This window comes from Colius striatus, chromosome 12 (assembly GCF_028858725.1).
Source record: "Colius striatus isolate bColStr4 chromosome 12, bColStr4.1.hap1, whole genome shotgun sequence".
Classification (NCBI taxonomy): domain Eukaryota; kingdom Metazoa; phylum Chordata; class Aves; order Coliiformes; family Coliidae; genus Colius; species Colius striatus.
The window spans coordinates 6,289,486-6,315,772 of NC_084770.1; the positions used below are offsets into that span (position 1 = coordinate 6,289,486).

The 26,287-nt window shown below is 58.0% G+C and overlaps 2 protein-coding genes across 4 annotated transcripts in view; one reads left to right on the top strand and one right to left on the bottom strand.

Moving 5' to 3' along the window:
- PDE6D (phosphodiesterase 6D) overlaps positions 1-6,394 on the top strand; it is a 35,014-nt gene extending 28,620 nt beyond the window's left edge. The window contains exons 3-5 of the mRNA XM_062006157.1: positions 2,762-2,887; positions 3,670-3,775; positions 5,795-6,394. Of these exons, the coding sequence (XP_061862141.1) occupies positions 2,762-2,887; positions 3,670-3,775; positions 5,795-5,876 (314 nt within the window). The 3' untranslated portion in view covers positions 5,877-6,394. The remainder of the gene's footprint in view (positions 1-2,761; positions 2,888-3,669; positions 3,776-5,794) is intronic.
- Positions 6,395-16,658: 10,264 nt separating this feature from the next.
- PTMA (prothymosin alpha) lies at positions 16,659-25,434 on the bottom strand. 3 transcript variants are annotated; one of them, XM_062006164.1, is made up of 5 exons: positions 25,283-25,434; positions 21,032-21,103; positions 20,263-20,353; positions 17,877-17,950; positions 16,659-17,607 (listed from the first exon to the last, which is right to left on the bottom strand). In XM_062006164.1, exons 1-5 carry the CDS (start codon positions 25,325-25,327, stop codon positions 17,560-17,562), a joined length of 330 nt encoding a protein of 109 aa, XP_061862148.1. In that variant the 5' UTR covers positions 25,328-25,434; the 3' UTR covers positions 16,659-17,559. The 3 variants fall into 3 exon arrangements, with proteins under 3 accessions (XP_061862148.1, XP_061862146.1, XP_061862147.1); XM_062006162.1 differs by having other exon boundaries at positions 20,257-20,353; XM_062006163.1 differs by having other exon boundaries at positions 20,257-20,350; positions 25,283-25,433.
- Positions 25,435-26,287: the final 853 nt, after the last annotated feature.

Below are 26,287 nucleotides of genomic sequence, written 5' to 3' on the forward strand. Positions count from 1 at the left end.
ATTAGGAGAAGGTGCTGAAAAGATTATGGATGGGAGGATGGTCTTCCCTAGGAGAAGAGAGGGAAAAAGCCCTTCTTGTATAGCTTGGCAAGTCAAGAAGGCAGAGATGGATAGATCATTCTTAATAAATAGGCTGAGAAAGGAGAGAGATGTCCAACAGAGGAGGATAATGTGGCTATGAATTAAGAGAAGGTGGGGGAAATGCAACGCTGGTACAGTCCTGCAACAGAAACAGTGAGGGCAAACACAATATCTGTTTTAAAATGAAAGCCATGTGTGTGTCAGAGTCATTCTGTAGTACTTGTGTGCCTGTGTTCTGTGGCCATTCAGGGCAAGTCACAGCCTAGACAGAGCAAACAAATATAGAGCAGAATGAATGAAACAGATCTCCTTGAAACAGAACTTTAACTGGGACTTCTATTTAGGTACAGGTTTCTTTACCAAATGAAGTCTTTAAGTTTCAAGTCCTGATACTTTATTAATGCCTGAACTTACTGTTGCCACTCATGTTAAATCAAAAGAGTATTATGGTGGTATTGGATTTCTGATGAAGTCTTAACATTAAACCACTGAAAGCAGTGAAAGTCTCTTCCTGAGCACCTGCACCTGGACTTAAGCAGCCAAACCAGCTTTTGACAGCAGGAGCTTTTCCGTGTACCCATCAGCTCAGCTTGGTGAGGGTGCAGTAAAAGCTGGGAGGCCATCAGGGAGGTGCAAAGCCATAAAGTTTGATTCCTTCCGATACACAAGCAAAGGAAACTGCTGAGATCAAGCACTTGTAGAATCCCCAGGATTGTTCCCAGTCCCCACAGCCAGCTTTCATTCAGGAAATACAAGTAATCCTTTCATTGTCTAAGAAAAGACGCAGTTTCTTCAGCTAAGAGAGCTTCCTTTCTCACATGTCCCAGTTATTTAAGGCAGCTTTATCAACACACATGAAAACATAACAGACATATTTTCATTTCTGTTTATAACCCAATGCACTTGGGCCCCAAATGAGTTGCTTACTAAATAAGAAATGTACCATTCCCAAGCTAACTGGAATTAAGTATCTTGGCTAAATGTGTGTTGGCTCTACGGGAGCGTAAATGAATGTGCAAGTAGAGTATATCCTCAAGGTAACAGAAAGCAGTGGGCAAATTAGGACAAAGATCTATGCTTACCTGCATTTTGGCATGTTTTAAAATAGATCTCACTGATGAGAATCAAACTTCTTTCTCTTCTGTCTTTACAATGGAAAAAAAAAGAAGTGTGAGAATAAAGTCAGTAATAGTTTCCATTCAGATACTCTGCTTGATGATACCAGTTGCAATCTCTTAGGTCAGATGTTTAAAGACTACACAGTCCTACTTTTATTGAAGTAACCTTCTGGTTTGTAGTTGTACATTATTAAAACAAACACTGGTTTGGGGGTGAAAGAAATGTAATTGCTAAATTTCAGAGTAGTTTTCACAAGTCCTTTTGCACCGAACTGCAAAGGGATGTTTACCCACCCCAGGCTGGAGTCTGTCCTTGGGAGGGCAGCAAAGGGTGGTGCCAGGGAGATTTCCATGCTGAAAAAGCAGACTAAAAATAATTAGCCAGCTTTTAGGTTTAAAACTCTCCCCTCACACCTTTCATTTTCTTTTTTTGCTCTTTCTGTTTGTTTGTTTTCCCTCCAACCATGGGCTGTGTGCTTCGCTGTGGGGCAGGTGGTAGCTTACATCCCCTAACTCACCAGCTCTCTAAACTAGGTTCTAACCAAGGTCTTACTCCATTAACCTGTTCTACATTAGGTGGATTTGCCTGGGGTTTGGTAGACTCCTCCTTTTATTAAACATGAGCCTGCTGCCTGCTCATGGATGTTTTACTACGCTTTCCATTTAGGAGCAGTTTGGCTCATAAAGCACATGTCAGCTCTGTTCCCTCCCCTCTTTATTTCTCATAAATTTACATGAAACATTTCCTGATGCACAGGAAGGATTATGTACAGTCACACCACTGAAGGGTGACAGGCTTGGGAGGTTTTTAGTGTACTGACTCCTCCCCCATATTCTCCTGATTAGGACCTTGCAGCATATTAATCAGTGCTCACAAACTGCCCTTCTCTTACTACTCCACCTCTAAAAAAAGCTTTATGAAATACCTCCCAGGTACAGTTTGCCACTGGCTGTTGGTGTCTCACCCATTGCAAGAGCCCAGAAATCCTGCATTGACAAATTACTCTCCCTCTTAAACTCTCTAATTTGGCCCTGACTTTACTGCTTGTGTGGGTGTCAATGTTTAGGGAACAGACCTTTTGGATCCTTTTGCATCCTTTTACTTCCCAGAGCTGTGTGAGATGGCTGAGGCGATGCTGCTGGGCTGGGAACAGCCCCTTGTGGGGATGCACAGTGTGGAGGGAAGGAGGAGGGAGAAGGGCTCACATGCTTGGTGCACTGAGGGAAAAAATCAAGGGCAAATTAAAGTTGCATCTCATATTTTCACCTGAAGAATTGTGGGGTTTAGTAATAAACAGCTAAGAACTGGAGCCTGAGGGATCAGTGTGTCGCTGGTTCTGTCCCAGGTTTGGTTCCTGGCTCTGGGCACAGTGCTTCATCTGTTTGCATCTTGGATTTCACTCCCACAAATGTAAAAGCAAAGTCCTTTGTGTTTGCATGTTTCCTGCTACTGTGATCTTGTACTAGCACTGATCATTATTTCAAAGCATATTCTAATAGCACCTGAAGCAGCTGGGTTTGTGTTACTGTGTCCAAATAATGCTTCTTTATCTGTTTCACAGCTCGAGTTCCCAAAAAAATCCTGAAATGCAAAGCAGTGTCTCGGGAGTTAAACTTTTCCTCAGCAGAACAAATGGAAAAATTCCGACTGGAACAGAAAGTTTATTTCAAAGGGCAGTGTCTAGAAGGTATGGATCTGCTCTGCAGCCCTGCTCCTGCCTCACTGGCACGCCAGGGGGATGAAGATGCTGGGTTTAGGTTTTCAGAGGAGCACCCAAGCACTTGTGAGGACTGATGGGCCACAGTATTAGGGATGGCATTTCATAAGTGTATTAACACTTTGTTATGTAAGCAAAAAATCTGGGTAATCGTGCTTGAGGGCAAAAAGCCACCACAGGCTGCCTGAGGCAAGGAAAGGGCTGGTGTCAGTCACTCATTCTGGGGACTCCTGCACCTCCCTCTGAAGCACCTAGTGCTGGCCAGCACCAGCCCAGAGCCCAGCCTGGAGGAGCCTCTGCTTTCCTCTGGTGACAGCAGTGCCACTGTGCTGGCCCTGTGACTCCATCTGATCACACATCTGATCTCCCTCGCAGCAGTATTACTCTTAATCTGGGCTGGAGGGGGTGGGGAGATAAAACATTGAGCTCCTTGTCTTTGGGGTAAGCAGTTGTACACTTAGTCCCAACTGCTGGGAGGGGAGGGGAGTGTGTTTGCCCACTTAGGTGTGAACTGAATGCTAAGGAAGTGGTGTGGCTTTATCATTACCATCGACTATTTTAGAAAGGGAGTAGCTGCTTGAAGAGGAGGGCAGGGTCCAGCACAGCCTAATCTGTACTGTAATTTGAATGGAAAATGATGGCAGCACAGCAGGACAGTTCAGGGAGTTCCCCAGCCTGATGGGTGAAAAGCAAAAGGACCACTTGTGGATTTGATCTTGCAAACACCTCTGGATCTTCTTTTTACTTTGCAGAATGGTTCTTTGAATTCGGTTTTGTGATTCCTAACTCCACAAACACTTGGCAGTCCTTGATAGAGGCAGCACCTGAATCACAGATGATGCCAGCTAATGTTTTAACGTGAGTATCTTGGGCTGACAGAACCTGAGAGCAGGCAGAGGAAAAGCAACTATGACATTGCCTTGGGAATGGAGACAGGCAGCTGCTACCAGCTCTGAATCACCTTCAGTGCTGTTAGCAGTTGAGAGATAACAGGGGCTAAGCCAGCCTCATTACCTTCTTTCCCATAGGTCCCATTTGCATTAATACAGCAATAAAAGTTTGGAGAAAGGGGAGCTGATCCTTCATTAGACCTGCTTAGCTTTTTTGAAAGGTGAACTGTGAAAGGATCTTACAATGCTTTGCAGCTTGATACCCCTGACATCTGGGGGAAGAAACCCCAAACAACAGAATCTGTTTGGGCCAGTTTCCATTCCAGCTGTTGATCACTGAGTCCCGCCCAAGGCCGTTGTTTTTCATGCCCTACATCTCTCGCAGGAGCTGCTGTAGCCTTTGCCCCCCCACTCCACCACCTCCCCAAGCTTTGTGTTTTACATTGGCTGACTGTGCATTTAGTCACATGGAGCTGTGTCTGGGGTTAAAATACTCTGAATGGGTAGCACACAGAGATTGTACAGTCCCCTGTGGTGGCTTCACACACCCTCCTCAGGAGTGACTAATCCTGGCTGCTATTTGCACGTGGGCTCTGGAGCAGGTCAGTGGTCCCTGGGACTGGGGTAGGAGGAACATGAGCGAGGCACAGCCTGTGGTGGCATCACAGCAACTGGGCAGCTGCAGGCTCTGCCTGAAAGCCCCCTGGGAGGGTGCTGGCGAGCACAGCAGCCCCTTGCCAGCACAGACAGAAGGCTGTGGGAATCCTCCTGCCAACAGGGAGCAGCTGGTCGCACCGCAAGGTCACAGTGTCCTTTGGGAGACCTCCCTCCCTCTGCAGCCTTGGCTCCCTGCCTGGAGCAAAGCCAATCACACAGAGAAGGTGCCGGGATCTGCCATCACCGATTCCCAGTCACAGCACGTTCCACAGAGGGAGGGGATTTGGAAGAGAGCATCGATGTTCCAGTAATGCTGCCTGGCACAGTCTGCTCAGAGCATTTGGGTTCTGCACATGTCCTCGGCTCCCAGAGCTGGGAGCTTTTAGTCAGAACAGGAGCCAGGTTTGGGGATCAGAGTAAAGGAATAAAGGTATCTGACAAGCTGGGCTTGTCCATCGCAGGAAATGGAGCTGTTTCCAAGACTCTGAGTTGTGAGGCCACTTCTCAAGTGACCTCGAGGCTTTGCCAGTGTCCTTTCCCTGGACTCTGTCCACTCATCATCCCCTATTCATGGAGGTGCCCTAAAGTCATTCCTGAGGCTTTTTGGTAGAATCACCAGCCCAAAGGAACCCAAAAGTTTGTTGTGGCTCAGAGAAATGCGCTTTTTGTCCAGTTGTCGGGGCTTGGAGAGCCTCTCGCTTTCTGATACTCCCAAAGACCTCACGTTTCCCTAGGAGAGAGATTTCATTGTCCAGAGCCAGGTTATTTAGACATGTCCAGCCCCCTCTGCTCAGCTGTCCAGGTGGTGCAGTGGCCTCAAAGTTCTTCCTTTTGTCTACCAAAATCTCAGAGAGTGAAATCATCAGAGCTCTTGTCACCCCCAAACCTATATTTCCACTGCAGTTTGTACAGGATGTGCCTTTGTGTTTGCATCTGAGTGCCTCTGGAGGGAAGTGGCACGTGAAGGTGGTTGCAGTAGCTTGCTCAGCACTGCAGGGCAGAGATGGGGAATAAAAGCAACGCCGTGCCATTGATTTTCACAATTCAGTGCAGGAGAGAGAGGGGCACCAAGGTGCTGGGACTGCAAGTTTATTTTTAGCCACAGCAGATTATTTTTAGCCACAGAAGCAGAAGTTGCTGGTTGTGAGCACTCTGCAGCCTGCCTGGCACTGCACCTGGAGCGGGAGATGAGGGAGGGCTGCGGGGAGGGATGTGCTGGGAGCCTCACGGGGGAAAGGTGGCAGCCAGGGCTCGTGAGGGCAACCAGGGGCAGGTGCTTCCTGCTCTTCCTGTGCTCTTCTAACACCTTTCTCCTCTTTTCCTCCTACAGTGGTAATGTTATTATAGAAACCAAATTCTATGATGACGATCTCCTCGTAAGCACTTCCAGAGTGAGACTTTTCTACGTTTGAGATGGGGCTTTTTGGAGCTGTTTTAGTTTTCCTCCATACAGTTCTTGGTGCAGAACCCCCTGACTATCCAGTGGAAGACACTCCTGTAGGCGGTGACCCTGGGGACCAGCTCCACATGGGCTGTGACCTTTGCCCATCAGTTATTTTGCTTTCTCCTCTGACAAGGCCAGACCAAACCCTCAGAGGCAGGACCATGGGCTCAGCGCTGCGCCGGGGGACAGAGGCTGTCTCTGCACACGGTGGTCCTGCAGAACCAATGCTCTCAGTTATGTTGTTAGTTTCATCCTTTGTACCTCTCTGGATCCTGCTCTCATCTCCCACTCACACCAGCCTCTCAGTGTGGTTCATTTTTGAGGGATTAAGTTCACCTTCTCAGTTTACTCATGTTGTAGATTTTTCTCCTTTCACTGGATTTCTGTGTATCCACACATCCTCTTACCCTGAACTTGTAAAATAGACTGTGATATCACCTAATGTAATTAAAACAACTTTCTCAATTAAAACATTCCTACCGTCCAAAGAAGGGAAGAAATATCAGTTCTGTGCAGTTTCCTTCCAAAAATACTTCACAGCTCAGAGTCACAGAGGGGTGGTGGAAGGCAGCTCTGGAGATCATCCAGCCCAGCCCCCTGCTAAAGCAAGTTCCTCTTGATCAGGGCACACAGAAACATGTCCAGGTGGGTTTGGAAACCTCCCGAGAAGGAGCCTCCACACCCTCCCTGGGCAGCCTATGCCAGGGCTCCCTCACCTCAACAGCAAAGAACTTTCTCCTCATGTTCCAGTGGAACTTTCTGTGTCCCAGCTTGTGCCTGTTACCCCTTGTCCTGCCACTGAGCACTACAGAACCAAGACTGGCCCCAGTCTCTTGACTCCTGTCACTCCAGCCAGCAGCAGAGCAGGATGTGCTCAGTCACCTGATCCTCGAGACATTTCCCTGCTTCCAGCTGGGCACATGGGAAAGGTTTCCCCCTGCTCTGACCCAGCTTTCTCCTTGCCCTCCAATCTCTCTGCTAATCCCTCTGGCCAGTCTGTCCCCTTTGCCCACTCACCAGTTTCTCGAGCAGCACAAGGTGCTGTTGTGCTTTTCTGTGTTCCTGGGGGCCCTCCCAGCCCTCCCAGCCCCCAGGAGGCCGTTGCGCCCCGTGCCCCCACATCAGCCCCTGCAGGACCGGGCCCCTGAGGGGTGGCTGTGGCTGCTGGCACCTGTGCCGGCGGCAGCAGCTCGCGGCGGCAGCTTCACTGCGATGGGCTCCCCCAGCCCTCTCTGGTTGCTGATAAGCAGCTGCAGCACGTGTCAGTCTTGGGGAGGTGGCACCTCCAGCTTCTGCTTTTCAACATTCCAGGCACCTCTGTCAGCCTGCCCTGTGCCCAGGCATCAGTGCTCGGGGGTCACAGGGCAATCAGAGCCATGGGCAGCCATGGAGTGTGTGTGGGAGGGACACAGTACGTTGGTTTTTAGGTGGCTCCAAGTTGGGCCGTTAATCCCCACGAGGACAGCGTTGTAGCAGCTTTTCCAGGAGACCTCCATGATGGATTCACCCCACAGGGCTCACAGGTCAGAGCGTTGCCAGCAGCACTGCCCAGCCTGGGCCAAGCTGGGCACTGAGACCAGCCCCCACGGCCTCTGCAGCAGCAGGAGGGACACCAGCGATGCTGATCGCTCCGAGAGACAGAGGCATGCAGAAAGGAAAGGTACAAAACGTCGAGTGTCTCAAGAGCAGGTACCTCTGCGGTCACACGAATGCTCTGACGTGCAGGTGTCCCGCGGGGATGGGGAGAAGGCATCTCCTGCTGAGCTGAGCCCTTCGGCCCCGTCGCTAGGGGATGCTCCCGGCAGGGCTGGCTCAGACCTGGGCGCCTCTTCTAACGGCAAACGAGCTGCCAACTCCCGCACGCACGTCACCCTCCCGGTGCCGGCGGGGACGGCGCCCCTGCAGGGCTGCACGGGCTGCGGGGCTCCGCGGGGCTTTGGGTGGCCACCGACACGCGTGATGGGGCAGCTGCGCTTCAGAAGGGATTGAGATGGCCCAGGGGGGAGGGGGGTGCCTCTGGTGCCCCTGCCCGCCTGCCCCGGGCTGGCCCAGTTTGCCCAGTTCAGCCAGTCAGAGCTGGCCCGGTTCTCCCAGTTCGCCCCGTCGGAGCTGGCCGTGCGGCGGCAGCTCTGCGGCGGGTCATTGCCGCCCTCAAGTGGCTCCGTGGGAAATAGCTGGGAGCTCGCCCTCTCCTGTCCCTGCACCAGACCCCGCCAGACCATCCTCCAGTGCGGGGCTCAGTCTCTCTAAACGAACCCCTGGAGCAAACGCTGGGGCTGGGGGGAGCAGGGGCCGGAGGGGACAATGTGGTCTGACCAGACGCCACCCACAATCTGGCTGAACGGCCACCGGGTGCTGGGAGCACGACCATGGCCCAGGCTGCGAGTCCCTCCCCGTGAGGCTGGGGGGGATTTGGGAGCCCTGGGAGGCAGGGCAGGAGCTGCTGCCAACGTGCTGCCCTCAGCACGTCCTCCCTGGCACAGGGGCACTGGCGCTGGGCAGAGCAGCGGGGCTGGAAAGGGAGGCGGGGGATTTGTGTTGCCTCTGCCACCACGCAAATATGTGCCCAGGGTGGTTCATCCCCGTGCCACTCTGTGCAAAGGCTGGTGCAGGGAGAAGTGGGAGCAGGGAGCAAAACAACAACTCCCAGAAGTTCCCACCTGGAACCTTGCAGCCTTGGCAGACATCCCTGGGGACGCACAAGGGAGGGCTCCACGGTGGTGAGATGGACAATTTGGGGAAGGACCTGGTTGGGCCCTTCCCAGAGCTCAGCCGCTCCCCAAACCCCGTCACACCTGGAGCCATGTGAGCAGCCCCACAGTGCTGGGACAGGGTCCCCAGGGATTCAGCAGCCACCACCAAGGTCCAGGACACTTTTTCCCTACAGCTTTCCCTGGCTCGCTGCTCCCAGTCAAGGGGTTCTGTCCTGGGGAGCTGACATGGAGAGACTTGGGGCGAAGCTTCTAAGAAGCAAGGTTTGCCCTTGCTGCCCTTCAGCCATGTGTTCCCCTGGGAGCCCTCCAAGCTGGGCTGTTGCACAGCTGCTGGGTGGGTAAAAGCAGCAGGGCAGCACGGGAAGAGCATGATGTACAACACACTTGGCTTCAGGAGAGCTCTCTGCGTGGTTTTGGAGTCCACTACCCCACAGAGGCTCCCTGAAGCATGGACGTGGCTTGTGGCAATGAAAACCACCCATGGGTGGGCTGCAGGGCTAGCTGCAAAGCGGGACCCTGCCTGCGGGGCGGGCTCCTGCCTGCACGCTGCCGTGGGGGCAATGACCCCGGCACACAGCAAGCACCGGGCTCTCTCAGCCTCGCTGCCCGTGGCCAGCGCCCATCAGGGTGTCCCAGCCCCCGGCCGGGCTCGCTCCTGGCTGCGGCGGGACTCAGCTGCCCGGTGCCCCGGCAAAGCCGAGCCGGGCTCCCGCTGGCGCGCTGCCCCAGATCTGCCCTGCCCAATAACGCTCAGGCGGCCAAGCAGAGCCGGCCTAATGCGGTTAATTAGCTGATTCACGAAGGTTACTGGAGAACAAAAGGCGCACAAACAGCCCAGGGCCACGTTACTTTCGGTGCCTGCTTTGCTACTGTTACCTCCCGAGGGTGCGGGCAGCGCGGGGCCAGCGCAGCCTCGTCCCGCGTCAACTCCTGGGTTGTCAGGACAGTGACTTCGGGGCTACCAGGTGACTTGGGCGCAGCCCCATCTGTCCCCAAAGACAGCAGGGCGGTGTGGGCAGAGGCAGGACCCACGGGGCCCCTTTTCAGTCCTAGGTGGCCAATCCTCCTGCCCTGGGGAGCCTTGGCCACCAGCCCCTCAGTGCCACAAGGCTCGGGTGCTATCCCTGTTGGGGCTCTTCCCACCGTGCTCCTGACACCTCCATCCCCAGCAGCGCTCTCCACAGCAATCCCCACCTCAGGAGAGGAGTGGGGACAGCCATGGCCACAGCACCTCTGACAGAGCATCTTACAGCATCCAGCTCTGCACCAAACCCCTGCCTGCATCACCCTTCCCATGCCAAAGTCCTGCTCTGTCCATGCCAGGCACGGGGCAGGGGGTGACGAGCTGAAAGGGGGCAAGGTGAGGATGCGGAGCAAAGGGAGGAGGGGACAGAGGGACAGTGCTGCAGAAAGCTCTCCCAAAAGCCAGGCTGGAAAGGGCAGGCATTGCCCCAGGTGTGCAAAAGGGGATCGGTGACAAGTTGTGGGAAGGGATCACCCTCACAGCAGCCAGCAAAGGCGGGCACTGAGGCGGCACTAGGGATGCGCGAGGAAGCTGCGGGAGTGATGTGAAGGTCCTGATCGTGCAGGACTTACAGAGCCAGAGTCACCCATCACAGAAGCAAACATGGTCAGAGGAGAGGGCAGAGGCCTCATTTCCGTGGGAGGAGGTGGGAAAAAACAGCAGCTGAAGCCAAATAGATTTGACTCTGGAACTGAGAACATCTGTGCCCCTTGCTGCTTCCCAGGACCCTTGTAGGGAATTCCGCGGCGGCGAGCAGGGCAGGGGATAGCTCTGGCTGCCCCAGGCCAGCGCACCCGCGGTGCTGCCTGTTTGTCCCCATCGGCTGCAGCCCGCGCGGTGCCCGTGCCGGCTGCCCGTGCCGGTTGTCGGTGCCGGCTGCCCGTGCCGGCTGCCCGTGCCGGTTGTCGGTGCCGGCTGCCAGTGCCGGCTGCCCGTGCCGGTTGCCCGTGCCGGCTGCCCGTGCCGGCTGCCCGTGCCGGTTGTCGGTGCCGGCTGCCCGTGCCGGCTGCCCGTGCCGGTTGTCGGTGCCGGCTGCCCGTGCCGGCTGCCCGTGCCGGTTGTCGGTGCCGGCTGCCCGTGCCGGTTGCCCGTGCCGGTTGCCCGTGCCGGCTGCCCGTGCCGGCTGCCCGTGCCGGTTGTCGGTGCCGGCTGCCAGTGCCGGCTGCCCGTGCCGGTTGTCGGTGCCGGCTGCCCGTGCCGGTTGCCCGTGCCGGTTGCCCGTGCCGGCTGCCCGTGCCGGCGCAGGACGGCCGCGGTGTGTCCGGGCAGCACTAGGTGGAGCTGCAGCACAGCGAGAGCGCCCGGGCGGCTCCGCGCCGGGGACAGCGCTGCGGCCCCGGCCGGGGACCTGGGGAGCCCGTCAGCCCCTCGCCAGGGTGGGCTGGTGGCCACCCGGGATGCGACGTGCCAGCAGCTCGCTTGGCCGGGGCTGGGGGCGCCGAGCTCCGTGCCGGGATGCAGCCCCCGGGGACAGCGGGGCCGCTCCTGCCACATGCCGGGTGAGGGGTCTCAGCATCCCTCATCCACACCCCGTGCCTTTGGCCCTGGGGGGCAGGTGCCCTGTGCTCATCCCTTCTGACAGCACAGCCCCACAGAGCTGCCCGCCCCAGAGCTGCAGCTGCTCCCACAGCCCGCCCCAGGGACAGGCCGTTCCCAGGGAAGCAGCACATCCTCACCTTGTGGGGACGAGCAGGGCTAAGGGGCATTTGCCCCAGAGCAAGGAGTCAGCCCATACAGAGACTGGGGTCTGGTTCACATGGGCTCTGGGCTGCTGGCTCCACAACCACCCTCAAACAGCCAGGGCCAGGAGCATGCTCTGCCTGCTGCTAAGGAGAGGAGACCATAGAGCCCAGGCACCTCTGTGCCCAAAACAAGCGGGAGGACCCCCATCCTCAGCTGATCCCCACCTGACACACAGAGAGAGGCAGAGCCCTCGCTGTCAGAGGGACATGAAAGGACACACATCCCTGTGGCTTTACAGCCTGAGGTCTCCATCCCTGGGGATTCTCCAAGGGCTAGTTGGGATGACCTTGCTCCTCGCCCAGCTGCCTCCCTCGCTCTGTGATTTCTTACAAGGGATACAAGAGCCTCTCCAGTCCCCATCTGCTTAAAGCACAGGACTTGCTGCTTCCTCTCAGGCTGAGTGTGGTGCAGCACTACAGAGTGCTTGTCCTTTAGCGACCCCCTGCCCCTCTGGGTTCCCCACAGCCCTTCCTCCCTCTCTCCTGCCCTCTGGAGAGGGTCAGCTTACATGGACAAGATGGATAGTGATGGTGGCTCCAAGAAGACCCAGCAGCAGGGGTGAGCGTCCAGGTGGGCTTCAGATCTCCAGGACCCCCACCAGGCTGGGCACTGGCACGGCCCTCCAACTGCCACATCAGGGGCCAGGACCAGAGCTGCCTGAGGGGGATGAGCTGTGGGGCACATGGCAGCCAGGGGGTGAGACAGGAGCTACATTTCCCACATCTGCTCTTCAGCCTGGGCCAAGCTTTCCTTCCCACACCAGACAGGTTTTGGGGCAAGCACAAACATCTCTATGCCACTGGGGAGGTGCATCTTGGCTACGCAGGACAAGCTAAGGCTGGCCAAGGGCCCCAGGTTCCCCTAGCTCACTCCTGAGGGTCTGCTCCCCTTGGGACACCTCACACCCCAAGCCTGGTGGCAATTGCTCTGCCAGAGGAACAGCTCTTCGTGGCTATTTTCAACAGCAAGACCCCAGAGTGCTTCTGTATTTGTATGGAGTTGTGCCTGGCAGGCAGTTTCACTCAGCAGACTCTCAAGTAGATGCCAATTGTCTGCCCAGACACAAAATGCACCAGTAACCCCAGCCCACATCTGGCGTGGAGTCCAAGTCCTGTGCAGGTTGCCCACAGGATGTTTCTCCACCAAGCCCTTAAGGTGCTCCAAAGTTCACAAAGGCTGTCAAGATACAACAAGAAGTGGTTTGGATGAGGCCAACTGAAAGCTACAGCTGGTGCAGGACAAGCTTGAGCTGATGAAACAAGTTCTAACCTACTACAAGCAGGAGGTCAGGACTGGAGAAAGGTCTGCTGGCCCACACCCAGTCCAGTTGCCCTCAGGCCAGGGGCTCAGTCCTGCTGGTTCTGCTGGCCTTTGGCAGCCCAGCACCACTGGTGTGTTCCATTCTGTGCTGACCACGTGGAAGCTGCTCAGTTCACCAGGCTGTTCAGCCCCACACAGTCGAGGTCAGCAGAGTCTTCAGGAAGGGCTGTCCTCGGTCCAGTCACCTGTACACATCAGCACAGCCTAAGTCCTTCCAGGGTCGTATGAGGCACCTCAGAGCTCTCCCAAAGGCCAGCTAGCACACCCTCCATGGACCCCAGCACCAGTGAGATCAGCAGCCCAACGAGGATTCAAATCCCACACACAGCAGGGACAGCACAGGCAGTGCTTCTGCTCCACAGGCCACAGCTGAACGAGTGACGTGTAGGCTCTGGGTGAGGGACTCTGCAGTGACACTGTGCCTGAGGGCACACAATGGCCACAGGCTCTTCGCCTGCAGCCCCACGGAGCCTGGCTCCGGGCACCAGGCAGCAGTGCAGATCCATCTTCCACGCACCAGAGGCGGATGGGACTGCCCTGGCCTCAGCACAAGGGACAGTTTCCAAGGTCCTTGGAGGTGCCTTCAGCTGGCACGACCCCTACCAGCCCCCTCCTGCTGAGGGGCACCCGCTGCTCCTGGGGCACATCCCGAGACACCATCCAAGGGGAGCAACCCCAGATGAGACCAGGAGCCACCTTGGAGGCTGCATCCCCTCTGAGGCCCGGCAGACAGAGCCTCTCAAAAGCACGAGCACTGCTCCAGAGAGCCCCACACACAGACACAGCCCCCCACCCTTCCAGGGCCATTTAAACCCCTCGGTGGGACACGGCCGCCCATGATTGGTTGGCCAGCTGACAGGTGGTGGCTCTGGATTGGCTGGGAGCAGCGTCCCTCGCGCTTCGATTGGTCAGTGGATGCGGCCAAGGGCAGCTGGCAACAGAGACAGGTGGCAGCCTGTGATTGGCTGAGGAAGCACAGGTGGCAAATGGGGATTGGTCAGGCCTGGGCATTGCTCGATTGTGGTTGGTGGAGGCGGCAGGGTGGCAGCATGGGATTGGCTGTCGGGCTGTGCCAGCACGTGGGGATTGGCTGCCGTGGCACGTGCACCGAGCTGTGCCCGGTCTCAGCCCCGGTGCTTGAGCAGCCTGTGCCCTGCCCGCTCTGCACCACGGGCACCAGGGCTGCAGGAGCCCAGCAACCAGCCACACACAGGCACAGCCAGGTGCCAGAACCCCGGCAACCAGCCACACACAGGCACAGCCAGGCTGAGACCCCCAGGAACCAGCCACACACAGGCACAGCCAGGCTGAGACCCCCAGGAACCAGCCACACATGGGCACAGCTGGGCTGAGACCCCCAGGAACCAGCCACACACAGGCACAGCCAGGCTGAGACCCCCAGGAACCAGCCACACACAGGCACAGCCGGGCTGAGACCCCCAGGAACCAGCCACACACAGGCACAGCCGGGCTGAGACCCCCAGGAACCAGCCACACACAGGCATAGCCGGGCTGAGACCCCCAGGAACCAGCCACACATGGGCACAGCCGGGCTGAGACCCCCAGGAACCAGCCACACACAGGCACAGCCGGGCTGAGACTCCCAGGAACCAGTCACACACAGGCACAGCCAGGCTGAGACCCCCAGGAACCAGCCACACACAGGCACAGCCGGGCTGAGACCCCCAGGAACCAGCCACACACAGGCACAGCCGGGCTGAGACCCCCAGGAACCAGCCACACACAGGCATAGCCGGGCTGAGACCCCCAGGAACCAGCCACACATGGGCACAGCCGGGCTGAGACCCCCAGGAACCAGCCACACACAGGCACAGCCGGGCTGAGACTCCCAGGAACCAGTCACACACAGGCACAGCCAGGCTGAGACCCCCAGGAACCAGCCACACACAGGCACAGCCAGGCTGAGACCCCCAGGAACCAGCCACACACAGGCACAGCCGGGCTGAGACCCCCAGGAACCAGCCACACATGGGCACAGCCGGGCTGAGACCCCCAGGAACCAGCCACACACGGGCACAGCCAGGCTGAGACCCTCAGGAACCAGTCACACACGGGCACAGCCGGGCTGAGACCCCCAGGAACCAGCCACACATGGGCACAGCCGGGCTGAGACCCTCAGGAACCAGCCACACACAGGCACAGCCGGGCTGAGACTCCCAGGAACCAGTCACACACGGGCACAGCCGGGCTGAGACCCCCAGGAACCAGCCACACATGGGCACAGCCGGGCTGAGACCCCCAGGAACCAGCCACACATGGGCACAGCCGGGCTGAGACCCCCAGGAACCAGCCACACATGGGCACAGCTGAGCTGTGGGACCCCTGGGGCTGCCCTGCGCTGCTGGAGGTGGGGAGCAGGACTCGAGCACCCTCTGCCCTGCCAGCAGCCACCATGCCCCTGGCAGCTGGGTGAGGATCAGGAGCTGTGAGGCTGGGGACACCTCCCAGCCTGCCCTCTCCTCATCCACATCTGCTCCCTCACCAGCCTGCCCAGATGGAAGCAGCCTTGGTTTAGCTCACCCTGAAGAGGACCCCACGACCGCCATGTTTCGGGGGGCTGTAGGCTCTCTGGAGGGAGTGGGGCAGTAAGGCCACTACTCTTCCCAGATCTCCCCACAGGGGTCTCTTGCAAGGTCCCTTGTGCTGGTGACTGACAGAACCTGCTCTCACCAGTTCCTCATCTGCAGAATCTTGTTTTGAATAATTTGCCTGGCAAAGCTGGGAGCCCCATCTCCAGGGATGGGTCAGTAGAGACCTCCCCAGTGCAGGAGCCACACAGCCCCCAGTGCTGCCCAACGCACCCCCAGCCCTGCAGGGGTCCTCGGGTCAGCCAGTGGCCACTCCCTGGTGTCACATCCCACCGGGGGCATCAGACCATCCACTGATCAAACCCTGGCCTCCAGCACTCCATCAGGCAGGCCAGGGGCACGGCTGGGTACAGCCACAGGTAAATCTGATAAGCTATCAGCTAGCACCACCATTAGTTGGATAATTAAGGACAAGGAGTCAGATTTTGAGCTTATTTGCCACTGGTAGAACTACAAAGTGACCTGACTGCTCCCAGAGATGAGGAGGAGCTGAGAGTCTCACCAGCACTTTCAACTGCACAGCACATCCTCCTCTTTAAAAACAACAAACAATAAACCTCACACCTCAGCACCTCAGTGGGGGAACGAGAGCACCTGGCTGGGCTTTGGCACAGCAGAAGGGAGGCTCGTTGAGATGGGGCACAGATACAAGGTGGGCTTCTGCAAAGGGGTCCTCACACATCAGGCTGAGCCATTCCAAGCTCCAGCACTCGAGAGGAAAAACAAGCTGGAGGAAGGTTAGGAGCAAAGCAGCAGAGGCTGAGGCTGTCACAGCACTTTTGTTTGGGTAAGCAAAGCCCAGCCTGCCTCTGGGGTCCCACCACTCAATGTCTGCTAACGTGGCAGCCCAGAAGCTGATGTGTGGCTGGCACAGGCCAGCTCTGGCCAAAGTCACCTCCCTCAGCCATGCTGAGCCCAGGAGGGAGGCAGTGCACGGCCTCAGCACCTCCCAGGCTGAGGGGCACCCACCTCCACAAGTGGCAAGGATTGGGGAGATGTGTTTCTCACCTCAGCAGCACCAACCCCCCCTCCATAGGTGCGAGTAGGGAGTGGCAGGATGGCCAAACACCCCATCCCCACTTACCTGCCAGGATGTTTCCTCATGTAACCCATCCCCAGGAGCAGGCACAGAGAGCAGAGGCCATGCTGGGGCTACCAAACAGCACCAGTGGGGTGGCACAGCGGCCCCCAGCACCCCCCTCCCTCAGCCCAAAGCAAAGAACAAGAAGGAACTTTAAGAAAAAAAAAAAAGGGGGAGAAATCAAAAAAGGAAAAGAAAAAAGAAAGCAAGCAACCAAGTGAAACTGAAACCAAAAAGCAGCAGCTGGGAGGCAGCCGGGTTAGGACAACTCAGCAAAATAAAATTCCGGTTTATTGTTGGACAACATTGTTTCACACATACATCAAACAGGCCAAAAAAAAGAGGGGAAAAAAAATAAACAGCAACTTGGTAGACAGAAAAGAAACAAAATGAAAAGAAAAAAAAAACCCAAAAGAAAAAACAACCTTTTTATCTTTGGCCTTGCCACCTCATACAAACCACGACCTATGGTACAGCTAAAGTACATACACAAAGAAAGTTACTGGAATGCTCAGAATAAGATTGTAAAGTTTTTCTTTTTTTTGCATTTTTTTGTTTCTCTTTTTTTTTTTTAATTTTTGTTTTTTTACAAGGTTATCAGTTTTTTTTTTTTTATTCTCCTTTTGAGATAATGGGTTTGGGCCTGGTCACACCACAAGTAAAGTCAGAGATAGGTAACAAGAGAGATATACACTTCAAAGCCCCCCTTTTGGTCAATCCGAGATCACTTAAAAATGGTGGACCTCTAACAATATGTACAAAAATATAAAATGTAAATAAAAAATACAAACAAATTCTCCTTTAAAGTACTTTTAAGAAAGAAAGCAGGGCCTTGAAGTTTTGGTGCTTAGGGGGGGAAGGGGTCTGTGGGAGGGGGAGGGAAGGAAGGAAGGTGGGAGGGGGGTTTCTCTCCCCGCTAACGGGTGAAATCGTTTCGTATGTTGAGTGGCAGCGCCGGGCCGGGGACGGGGTTCACTCTACTCGGTGAGGATGACCACGGCGGAGGGGGGAGGAAGGGGGTGCGTGTGTGAGGGCAAGGGGGGTCCCAAGGGTGAAGAGGACACGCTGGCCTTTTTTGTTGATTTGTTTTCCTCCTTATTTAAAAAAAAAGAAAAACCAAAAAAACAACAACAACAAAACCCAAAATAATCATTTGCTGCCTAATCGTCTTCATCGGTCTTCTGCTTCTTGGGATCGACGTCGTCGTCCTGGGAAGAGAGCAGAGCCGTCAGCAGAGGGGTGGCAGAGCCGCAGCAGGCGGGCAGCTCGCAGGGGAGGGGGCTGGGTCCTGCCCCCGGGACAAAGGCCTTTCCCTCCCCATCATCTCCCAGGCTGCTGCCCGGAGCCCTCCCCCTGCACCCCGCCGGCTGCCCAATACCCCCCTCACCAGGCCAGCACAGGAATAGAATGGGCTGTCCCCCTCACATTCCTGCCCCATAGAAGCAGGAATGGGGACATGGGTGGTTCCTCTACCTACCTCGTCATCCTCAGCTGCCCGTTTGCCTGTGGCTCCCTCAGCTTCATCATCTTCATCACCGTCCTCTTCCTCACCTGCACGGGAGGAGAAGGGGAGGAAGGTGAGACCCTCCCCTCAGGGTGTAATTCCACTCAGCCCCACACTGCCACATCTAGCGTGTGCCCAGCTGGCACAGCCCCTGCCCAGCACCGCAGGGCAGCAACGCTGAGTCGACCCACCGGAGGGGAAACGAGGCAGCATCAGGGCAGGTTCACACAGACACTGCAAACCCAGCACCTACTGCGAGTGCTGCAACTGGGGCAAAAAAGGGGGAAAAGGGAGAGGGAAAAACCCCTCTTCCTAGTGGCTGCTCCACCTAAGTGCTCCAGATTAATTCTGCTTCCCTTCCCAGCTATTAGCCCATCTTTAATGAGTTAAGAGAGCCAGAACGCATTAGTTCTGAGTCAGAACACTTTCTAATTATCAGAACAGCAAACAAATGCTACCAAGTTATCTTACAGCCAGGAAGGAGGAGGAGCAGAGAGCTCTGGGCCCTGACCCACTTTGAGCTCAAGTAGGCCAGTGGATCAGAACGGCTGAGTCCATCGCCTTCAGGCAGTTTTGGGGGTCAGGAGCAAGACCAGCAGCGCCAGAGCAGGAAGGAACGACCTCTCGGCCGCCAACTCGAGCCAGTCTCTTGTGTAACAGGAGACCCCACTAAAACTTTGGGGGTTAAGGCCAGTAAGCTGGCTTTAAACCACTGCCACAAGCAATAGACAGCCAGGGGGGGATTAAGGTCAGCCCATCCTCCCTTCCCTCTCCTCTCCCGGCATGTGCCGGGCCGTGGTGTGGCCCACGGGCAGGGCTGAGATTAGCTCCCGGCGCTGGATCAACACCCCGGCAGCCGGCACACGCACCGGCCCCTGCGTCAGGTGACAGTGCCAAGCTGCTTGGGAGCATTTTTAGTTCTTTGAGCTGCTTTAAGCAAAGCAAATAAAGAGATGGGATGGGGAGAAGGGTGAGGAAAATATACCCTCAAGCTCCCCTTTACTGTCAAACTGCAGGATGGAGTTTGGCTGCAAGTGTTGGGGAGGGGAAAAAATAAGCTGATGCAAGCAGCAGTGGCTGCCTTTGAATGTCTGTCCTGCAGCGTTCTGCTGCCCAGGTGCAGCTCAGGCAGGGATCACCCGAGGGCAGCAGGCAAGGAGGGACAGAGCCCGTGCAGGATCCCAGCGAGGCACCAGCACCTCTGAACACTGTGTGCCACATCGTGCCTGCGCTGGGGAGCTGGGAAGAGCAGGGCTGGCACTGCGGGCCGAAGCTCCCCAGGCTTGTCACGGCTGTATCCAAGCAACACCTCCCCCCCTCATACACGCCTGCAGCACACACATCCCCCTGCTGTCCAGAGAGGCAAGTAGTTCCCTCCTTTTCCACTCTAAAGTGGGGCTGCACTGTGTTCTGTCCCCAGGGGTTAAAATCCCTGTGAATGTAGAGGGCCCCCAATCCCCAGCTTTGCCTAGTGAAGCAGACAGCTGAGAACAGCGTGCTACCCCAAAGGAGGCAGCTCTCCCTGCTTACGCTGCCTGAAGAGGCGCTGGCCTAACAGCCATCACCTTTCCAGCCCTGTCCCCATCTCCCAAAAGTAACCAACGGGTTAGTAGGTCAGCACGTAAACCAAAAATTCACAGGGGATTAACCTAGTAACAGCTATCAAAGGCTCTGAGTTCACTTCAGCAGAATAAGAATGGTTTTCTCCCAGCCTTAACGAGTGATTAAAACAACGTTATTCATCCAAGCAGATCTTGAGGAACAAAATAATAGCAGGGAGGGTGAGAAGCGATTCGGCAAGTCACTGCTGGATTTCTGGCTGCTGCCAAAACCCACTTCCAGGCTGGGGCAGGTCAGGAAGCAGGGGAGGGGAGGGCAGAGAGACACGAGACGTTGACGACAGGGGAAGGTTCAAGCAAGTCCATCCACTGCCATCGGAGGAGTAGGGAGGAGCCACAGGTTCCTCTGATGGCGCCCAGCCTGGGAGAGGGGCTCAGCCCTCAGCTCCCTGAGCAGGGCTGGGGACCCAGCCCTGGGGCTGGCACCGCCGTCTGCCGTGGCTGTGGCCGTCACAAGTCAAGGGCAGGTTTTACTGCTCGCACGGAAGGGATAATGCACTTAGAGTGCTGCTGCACCGTCTGGCCAGGGGAGGGAGGGACCTGCCCTCAACCTGCTGGAAGCGATTCAAGGCTGACTTCACTCCCAGCACCGGGGAAGGACTGAGCATGGCTGGCAAGAGCCACCCGGCCACAGCCACGAGGGGGAGATGCTACTCCCAGCTCTCCTCAGCCGGCCTGGAGTCAGTTGCCCAGAGAAGAGGCAGACAGGGCACTGGGGGAACAAAGAAAGTTACCATCACCCTCTTCCTCCTCGTCCTCTTCCTCACCGCCTTCCTCTTCCTCCTCGTCTACTTCGTTGTCAGCCTCCTGCTCTCCATTTTCCTCGTTCTCCTTGGCAAGACAAAACATCACTTAAAAAAACGCACTGGGGAAGGGAGAAGGGGGAAGAGATATTCAGCAGAAGTGCATGTCCCCACTTTTCTTGCCTAAAAGCACAGCAACAGCCCCCCACCCCGAGGCCCAGGCATGTGCCCTGACTGCCTCCACACAACACAGGCAGCCCAGGCATGAAGGAGCAAGTCTAGAATAACGGGGGGCTGCAGCTTTGGGGCTGTGATGAAGACTGCAAAGGTTCTTGTGGGACATCGAAATGCAGAGTGAATTTCCCCTGGTACGTTAAAAATAGGAAACCAACCGGTTTACTGGTACACAATGTGTTTCCCCAATGAACTGACTATAACATTGTAAATCCAGGGATCGGGTTTCTTTTTTAATCCCCTCTCTTTTTCCATTGCCTGGGAAGGAAGTGGTACTGGACATAAGCTCACACATGCTTCAGAGAGGGGATCCAAGCCCAATCCTTCCTTTCTGCACACAAAAACTCGGGAACTGTTGAACCTGCAGCACCACAGGCTGGAGGGCTCTGCATAGCACAGCACTGTCATTTGAGGGGTCTCCTCTTGGTGGGGCAGGGGACAAGCATATAGCAAAAGCGAGAAGGGAGAGATAAATAAGAAGGTACAGGCAGCATCAGGGCTGTGTCTCCCTGCAGACTGTAGCCATACTCACCGCGTTGCCGTTGGCCGGTGCATCTCTGCCATTTTCCGTTTCTTCAACGACTTCCTTCTTCTCTTTTAGATCCTGGAAGGAGCAAAAAAGCAGAGATGTCACCCCGATTCCAGGCAGCCGGGTCAGAGAAGCTGCAGATCAGGTGTGAATAAACACAGTCCAAGAGAGAGCAGGAGCAGGTCTCTTCACACAACGATTTAGTCACCACGTTCTGCCTCCTCCTTGGGAAGGAGAGAGAGCGAATCTCAACCCAAGGCAGCAAGCAGCCATCTAAAAAGAGACCGCTCTGTTTCACCTCCGAGCTCCCAAACACACAGAGCTGGCCGCCTGCATATGCTCAACAGCAGCAGAGCTGGCTGACTGCCCATCTTAGCACAGTCCACGCAAGCTCCTGCAGTGCCACAGCGAGCCGGCAGCCCCTCCACAGCACGCTGCGTGTCCGAGGCTGCTCGGGACCTTTGCAGAAGGAACAGATCTCAGGGACTCATTAGCAGGGACCCTGGGCTCTGGGGAAAAGCACATGGCAAACATTACATGCCTGGTCTTTCTCACAGCAGCAAAGAGACTCCAGCATCCAGCCCACAGCCTAAAGTGTAACAGGATGGGGTGGGGGAAGAAGTCTATTTTTACACCGCTCCGAGAGCAGTGCCTGGCTAGTTTGGTTCGAGTCTCCACCGGGAGCAGAGTAGGAGCTTGTGTGTTTTTGCTATTGATCACTGTCAAAATGTCATGCCAAGTCGCTTGGCAAACAGGCTGAAAGGATCCAACTTTATGTTCCCGCATAAAGAACACTTGGATTTAACACTGGCATCTCTGCTTGCATCCTCCTCCCCTTCTGTTCCTCCATCAGCTGGAGCGAGATCCTTCAGCACAAGGAGAATTACCCCAGCCAAGGAAAGCAGAGAGGCCCTTCCCCGGGGCCAGCAGCAAGCACAGCCACACAGCCGGCTTCAACAGCAACCACGAGGTGTTTAAAAGTTGCTGGCAGCTCCCTCCTTTGCTGCAGCAGCCATGGGCTTTGCCGCCCTCCCACCTGCCCTTTGCGGCTGCCTCGCAGCCCACAGGCACTTTCACTCCCGAGCTGCTGCCGGCACTTCCTTGTGGGAACACCAAAGGGTAAGAGCACAGTCCTGGGCCTGCCAGTGTCACCGTGGCTCCGTTTTAGGAGGGTTTTCAGCATCCTACAGGCTGCTCAGGGGGTTTAGACCACCAGGTTATTTAAAAGCACAGATGCTGCTACCAGAGGCATTTGAGCTGACAGTATAGCAAGGAAAGAGTCTCTTTTGCATACAGACTTTGGGCAGCCACACTTGTTGATTGAACCTCACCTAATCAAACCTGCATCCCAGGAGCCTGGGGTAGGACAACATAAGCTCCCTCCTCCTTTCAATGCTCCCACACAATTGCCAGGCCATCTCCTCCACACTGCTCCACCAGTTTTACACTGTCAGCATCTCCACAGGCTGATCACAACCATTTAACCTCTTGCACACCATGGTGCCGCCGTGTTCTGCAGCCGCTGCCTTACATCAGGCTCACTGGCACCAGGGCAAAGCTCTTGAAGTGGAACACTCGGCGGCGTTTCCACGCCTCACCATGCCCAGCTGCTCATCTCAAAAAGGGCCGGCCACCAAACGCAAGCAATTCTCCGGGCAAAGGAACAACTCCTGAGGATTTTGGCTGGACAGATCTCCAGCCCTGACCTTTCCTGCACGGCTGCAGACACTCTGTTTAAGGACCTCAGAGATGCCAGGCCATGAAGTCTGTGCTAGCAACAAGGCTGCCGCGAGGACCACAGCTTCTCGCTTTCCTCAGCCCCGGGCCAACACAAACAAGAGGTGTACAGCAGCCTCTGACCCAGGAGCCCCCGCGGCAGGGCTGCCTCGGCTCCAGAGCTCACACAGAGCCTCTAATTATAGGTGTGGCGAAGCTGTTTGTCTGTCGGATGGCAAGAGCGTTTAGTCACTCACCAGCTACCCAGGAGGCTCTACCTTTGCTCCCACCCTGCTCATGGGGACTGTCAGAAACAGCCCCCGCGCGGCCGTGGCTCTCAGTGGAGGAAAGGGTCGGACGGCCCCAGCCCGCTGCCCTCCCGCCCCGGAGCCGCGTCCGTCCGTCCCGTGGGAGCCGCCGCGGCCCCGCCGGCAGGGGGCGCCCCCCGCGCCGCCACGCGCCCGGCCGCCGTTCAAACCGCGCGCCACTGCCCGCGCCGCTCTCATTGGCCGCCCGCCAGCGCGCCGGCCCGGCGCCCCGCAGCATGCTGGGAAATGTAGTCCCGGCGGGGGCGGCGCGGCGGACTCCGGCTCCCAGGGGGCGGCGCGGGCAGTGCCGCACGTGGTGGGCGCCCCGCGGCACGGCGGCGGCGGCGGGGCGGTGCTCGGCGCGAGGCCGCCCGGGGCGGGGCGGGACCCCCCGCTGCCCTCCCCGCCTCCCGGCAGCGCTCCGGACGGCGAGGCGGGACGAGGACAAGCGGCCCCGGTGCCTCCGCCGCTTCCCCCACTGCCACCGAGAGGGGGATGTGGGATGTCGCCGCCGCGTGCTCATCCGCCCGCCGAACTGCGCCGACCACCATCCTCCCGGGATGGCGAGCCGGGGACCAGGCCCCCTTCCCCCACGCTGTAAAGGGCAGGGGAAGGTTAACGGCAAAGTTGGCGCCGTTCCCCTAAAGAGGGATGGGGATCGACCCGCCTCATCGCTTCCCGGCTCCGGGAACGGCGGAGATTGCAAGGACCGAGCCGCAGACCCGGAGCGAAGGACGGGCAGGCGAGGGGGGGCCGTGGGGGTACGGTTGCAGGAGCGGGAAACAGAAGTGAAATCGAAATCCGCCAGAAACAGCGTTTCGTTGGTCGGTCGTTGTTGTTTTCTGTGGGTTTTTTTTCCCCCTGAACCCTCCTCCCTGATGGGTTTTTCTCCCATCTCTGTTCCCGCTTTCCCAGGGAGCGGCACGACCCGATGCCGGCCGGGACACGGAGGGAGGAGATCCCTGGGCACGGCCGCCCCATCCCACGCCGCCTTCCCACGCACCGGCCCGGCTCGGGTACCCCCGCAACTTTCTCGGTCGCGGCTTCAGGCTCGACGGGGCGCACCGCCACCCACGACCCAGCGAGGACCGCAGCCCACCCGGGTTCCCGGTGCCCCCGGGGGACGCTCCACCACTGCTCACAGACAAAGGCGGGCGCCGGGAGCCGCAGCGGGGACTCCCGGGAGAGCCGCTCCCAGGCGGTACCGGCGCTCTCCAACCGCTCCCCCTTATGCCCGGAGCCGATTCGCTAACTTATCCCGCTGCGAGGAGCTCGGCTCGACCACCCCCCCCCAAGCACCGCCGCTCCAGGGCATCCGGGGCAGTCCTGCCATGAGGGTGCCCCCACCGGGGCAACTCCAAAAATAGCAACTGCCCGCCCCCCCGGGGGGGTGACTCAGAAATAGCAATATACCACTCCCCCAACCGGGGCAGCTCCGACACAGCAACTGCCCCCCCACTTTCCGGGGGGTGCAACTCCGACATACCGACTGCCCCGCTTCCGTCGGGACTAACAACGACACGGCAATTACGGCTCCGCAACAAGCGGGTGCAAGTCCGGAATAACAACCGCCGCCTCCCCATCTTTTCGGGAGCAACTCCACAACAGTCACTGCGCCCACCCCCCCACCCCGGTGCATGTTCCGGAGAGCTCCCCCCGCCCCCGCAGGGACGGGGAAGCAGGACCCAAGTTTGACGGGGCTGTCAAGCTCCAGCAGCGGATTGAATGAGGCGAGCGCTGCCCGCCGTCGCCATCCCCCCCGCTGCAAACGGGTACCGACGCGCAACCACGCTTCCCACACACACACACACACACGCTCGCCGAGCCCCTCCGCGACGGGACGGCCCTGAGGCCGCCGCCGCTGTTCCAGGGAAGGCGGGAGGGAGCGGGGCTCGGCGGCCGGCGCGGCGCGGCAAGGCTCGCAACGCCGGCGAGCACGTTTCCCGCATGCTGTAGACAAAGAAAACGGCGCAGGCAGCTCCGCACGGCGAGCGCGCCGGCGGCGGCCTCGCACCGAGCCCCACCGCGAAGTTCAGCGGGAGGCGGGGGAGGAAGGCACGCGGCGGCGGCAGGGACGGGAGCTCACGCGCACGATTAAAAGGGCGAAAAGGTTTTTAAAAGGCATTTAAAAAAAAACCGCACGAGGGGAAAAAGGAATACAGGCGGGAAAAAAAAAAACACGCCACGGCAAGAGCGGTGGGCGCGGGCGAGGCGCGGGCCGGCGGCTCACCTTGGCGGAGATCTCGGCGCTGGTGTCCACGGCCGCGTCGGACATGGCGGGGGCGCGCGGGGCTGTGGCGGGGCTGTGGCGGCGCGGGCGGCGGCGCGGGCAGAACAATGCCAAGATGGCTTTGCGCGAGCCAGTGGGGACTCACGCGGCGCACGGCCCCTCTTATAGAGCCGGGGGCGGCGCGCGCGCTGCCCCGCACCGCGCCCATTGGCCGCGCGCGCCGCGGCCGACGGCGCCGATTGGCCGCGGCGCAAACAATGGGCACGGCCGCTTAAAGCGGCAGGAGCCCGGCGCCGCCGACACTGCGGCGATGAGTTCGCGCCCGGTCTCAGCGTGGGCGAGGCGCGGGGAGGTGGGTGGTGGCGCCCCGCCCCCTCCCCTCCCTCCGCGCTGCCTCCGCCCCCGGCCGCCTCCGCTCCGCCCCGCCGTGTGAGGCGGCGGGCGGGCGGGAGGCAGGCGGCTCTCCCCTCCCCCCTGCCCTGCGCCGCAGCCAGCCCGCATGCCTGCGGAGGGGCGGGAGGCGTGCGCGGCCGCCCGCGGAGGGGAGGAAAAATAATAACAGTTAAAATAATAATAATAATAATCACAGTAATGCGGGAGAACCGGCGCTGCGCTTCCCCCCCCCCACACACACTCCCCCATCGCCCCCCTCTTGCACTCCGCTTCCCCCGGGGCCCTCGCCGCGGACGGTGCCGGAGCAGGCGGGTGGCAGCGGGGAGCCCCGTGCTCTCGGCCGCCGCCGGGATAACCCGCCCCCTCTCCCCCGCGAAACCTGCGCCGTGTTTTCAGCGCCGCGGAAACTTTTTGCCACAACAACAACAGCCGTCCCAGCGGGGAGCGGGGGAGGGGCGGCCGGCCGAGCCCGCGGGGGTGCGGGCCGCCGGCTCCGCGCACACGCCGCTTCCCTGAGCAGATGTTTGTTTGGTAGTGAAAGGCGCGCGGGTCGGGTGGCCGCCTCGCGCCCCAAACACGCACCTTCCGCGAGCTCAGCGCTTGGCACGCACC

Excerpts from the sequence above, each read along its gene's own strand:
- PTMA (XM_062006162.1), bottom strand. The coding sequence starts at position 25,327 with ATGTCCGACGCGGCCGTGGACACCAGCGCCGAGATCTCCGCCAAG. Across the intron at positions 20,354-21,031 it reads CACCGGCCAACGGCAACGCG|GAGAACGAGGAAAATGGAGA; the intron begins GTGAGTATGGCT and ends TGTCTTGCCAAG. Across the intron at positions 17,951-20,256 it reads CGAGGAGGAAGAGGGTGATG|GTGAGGAAGAGGACGGTGAT; the intron begins GTAACTTTCTTT and ends CCTCCCGTGCAG.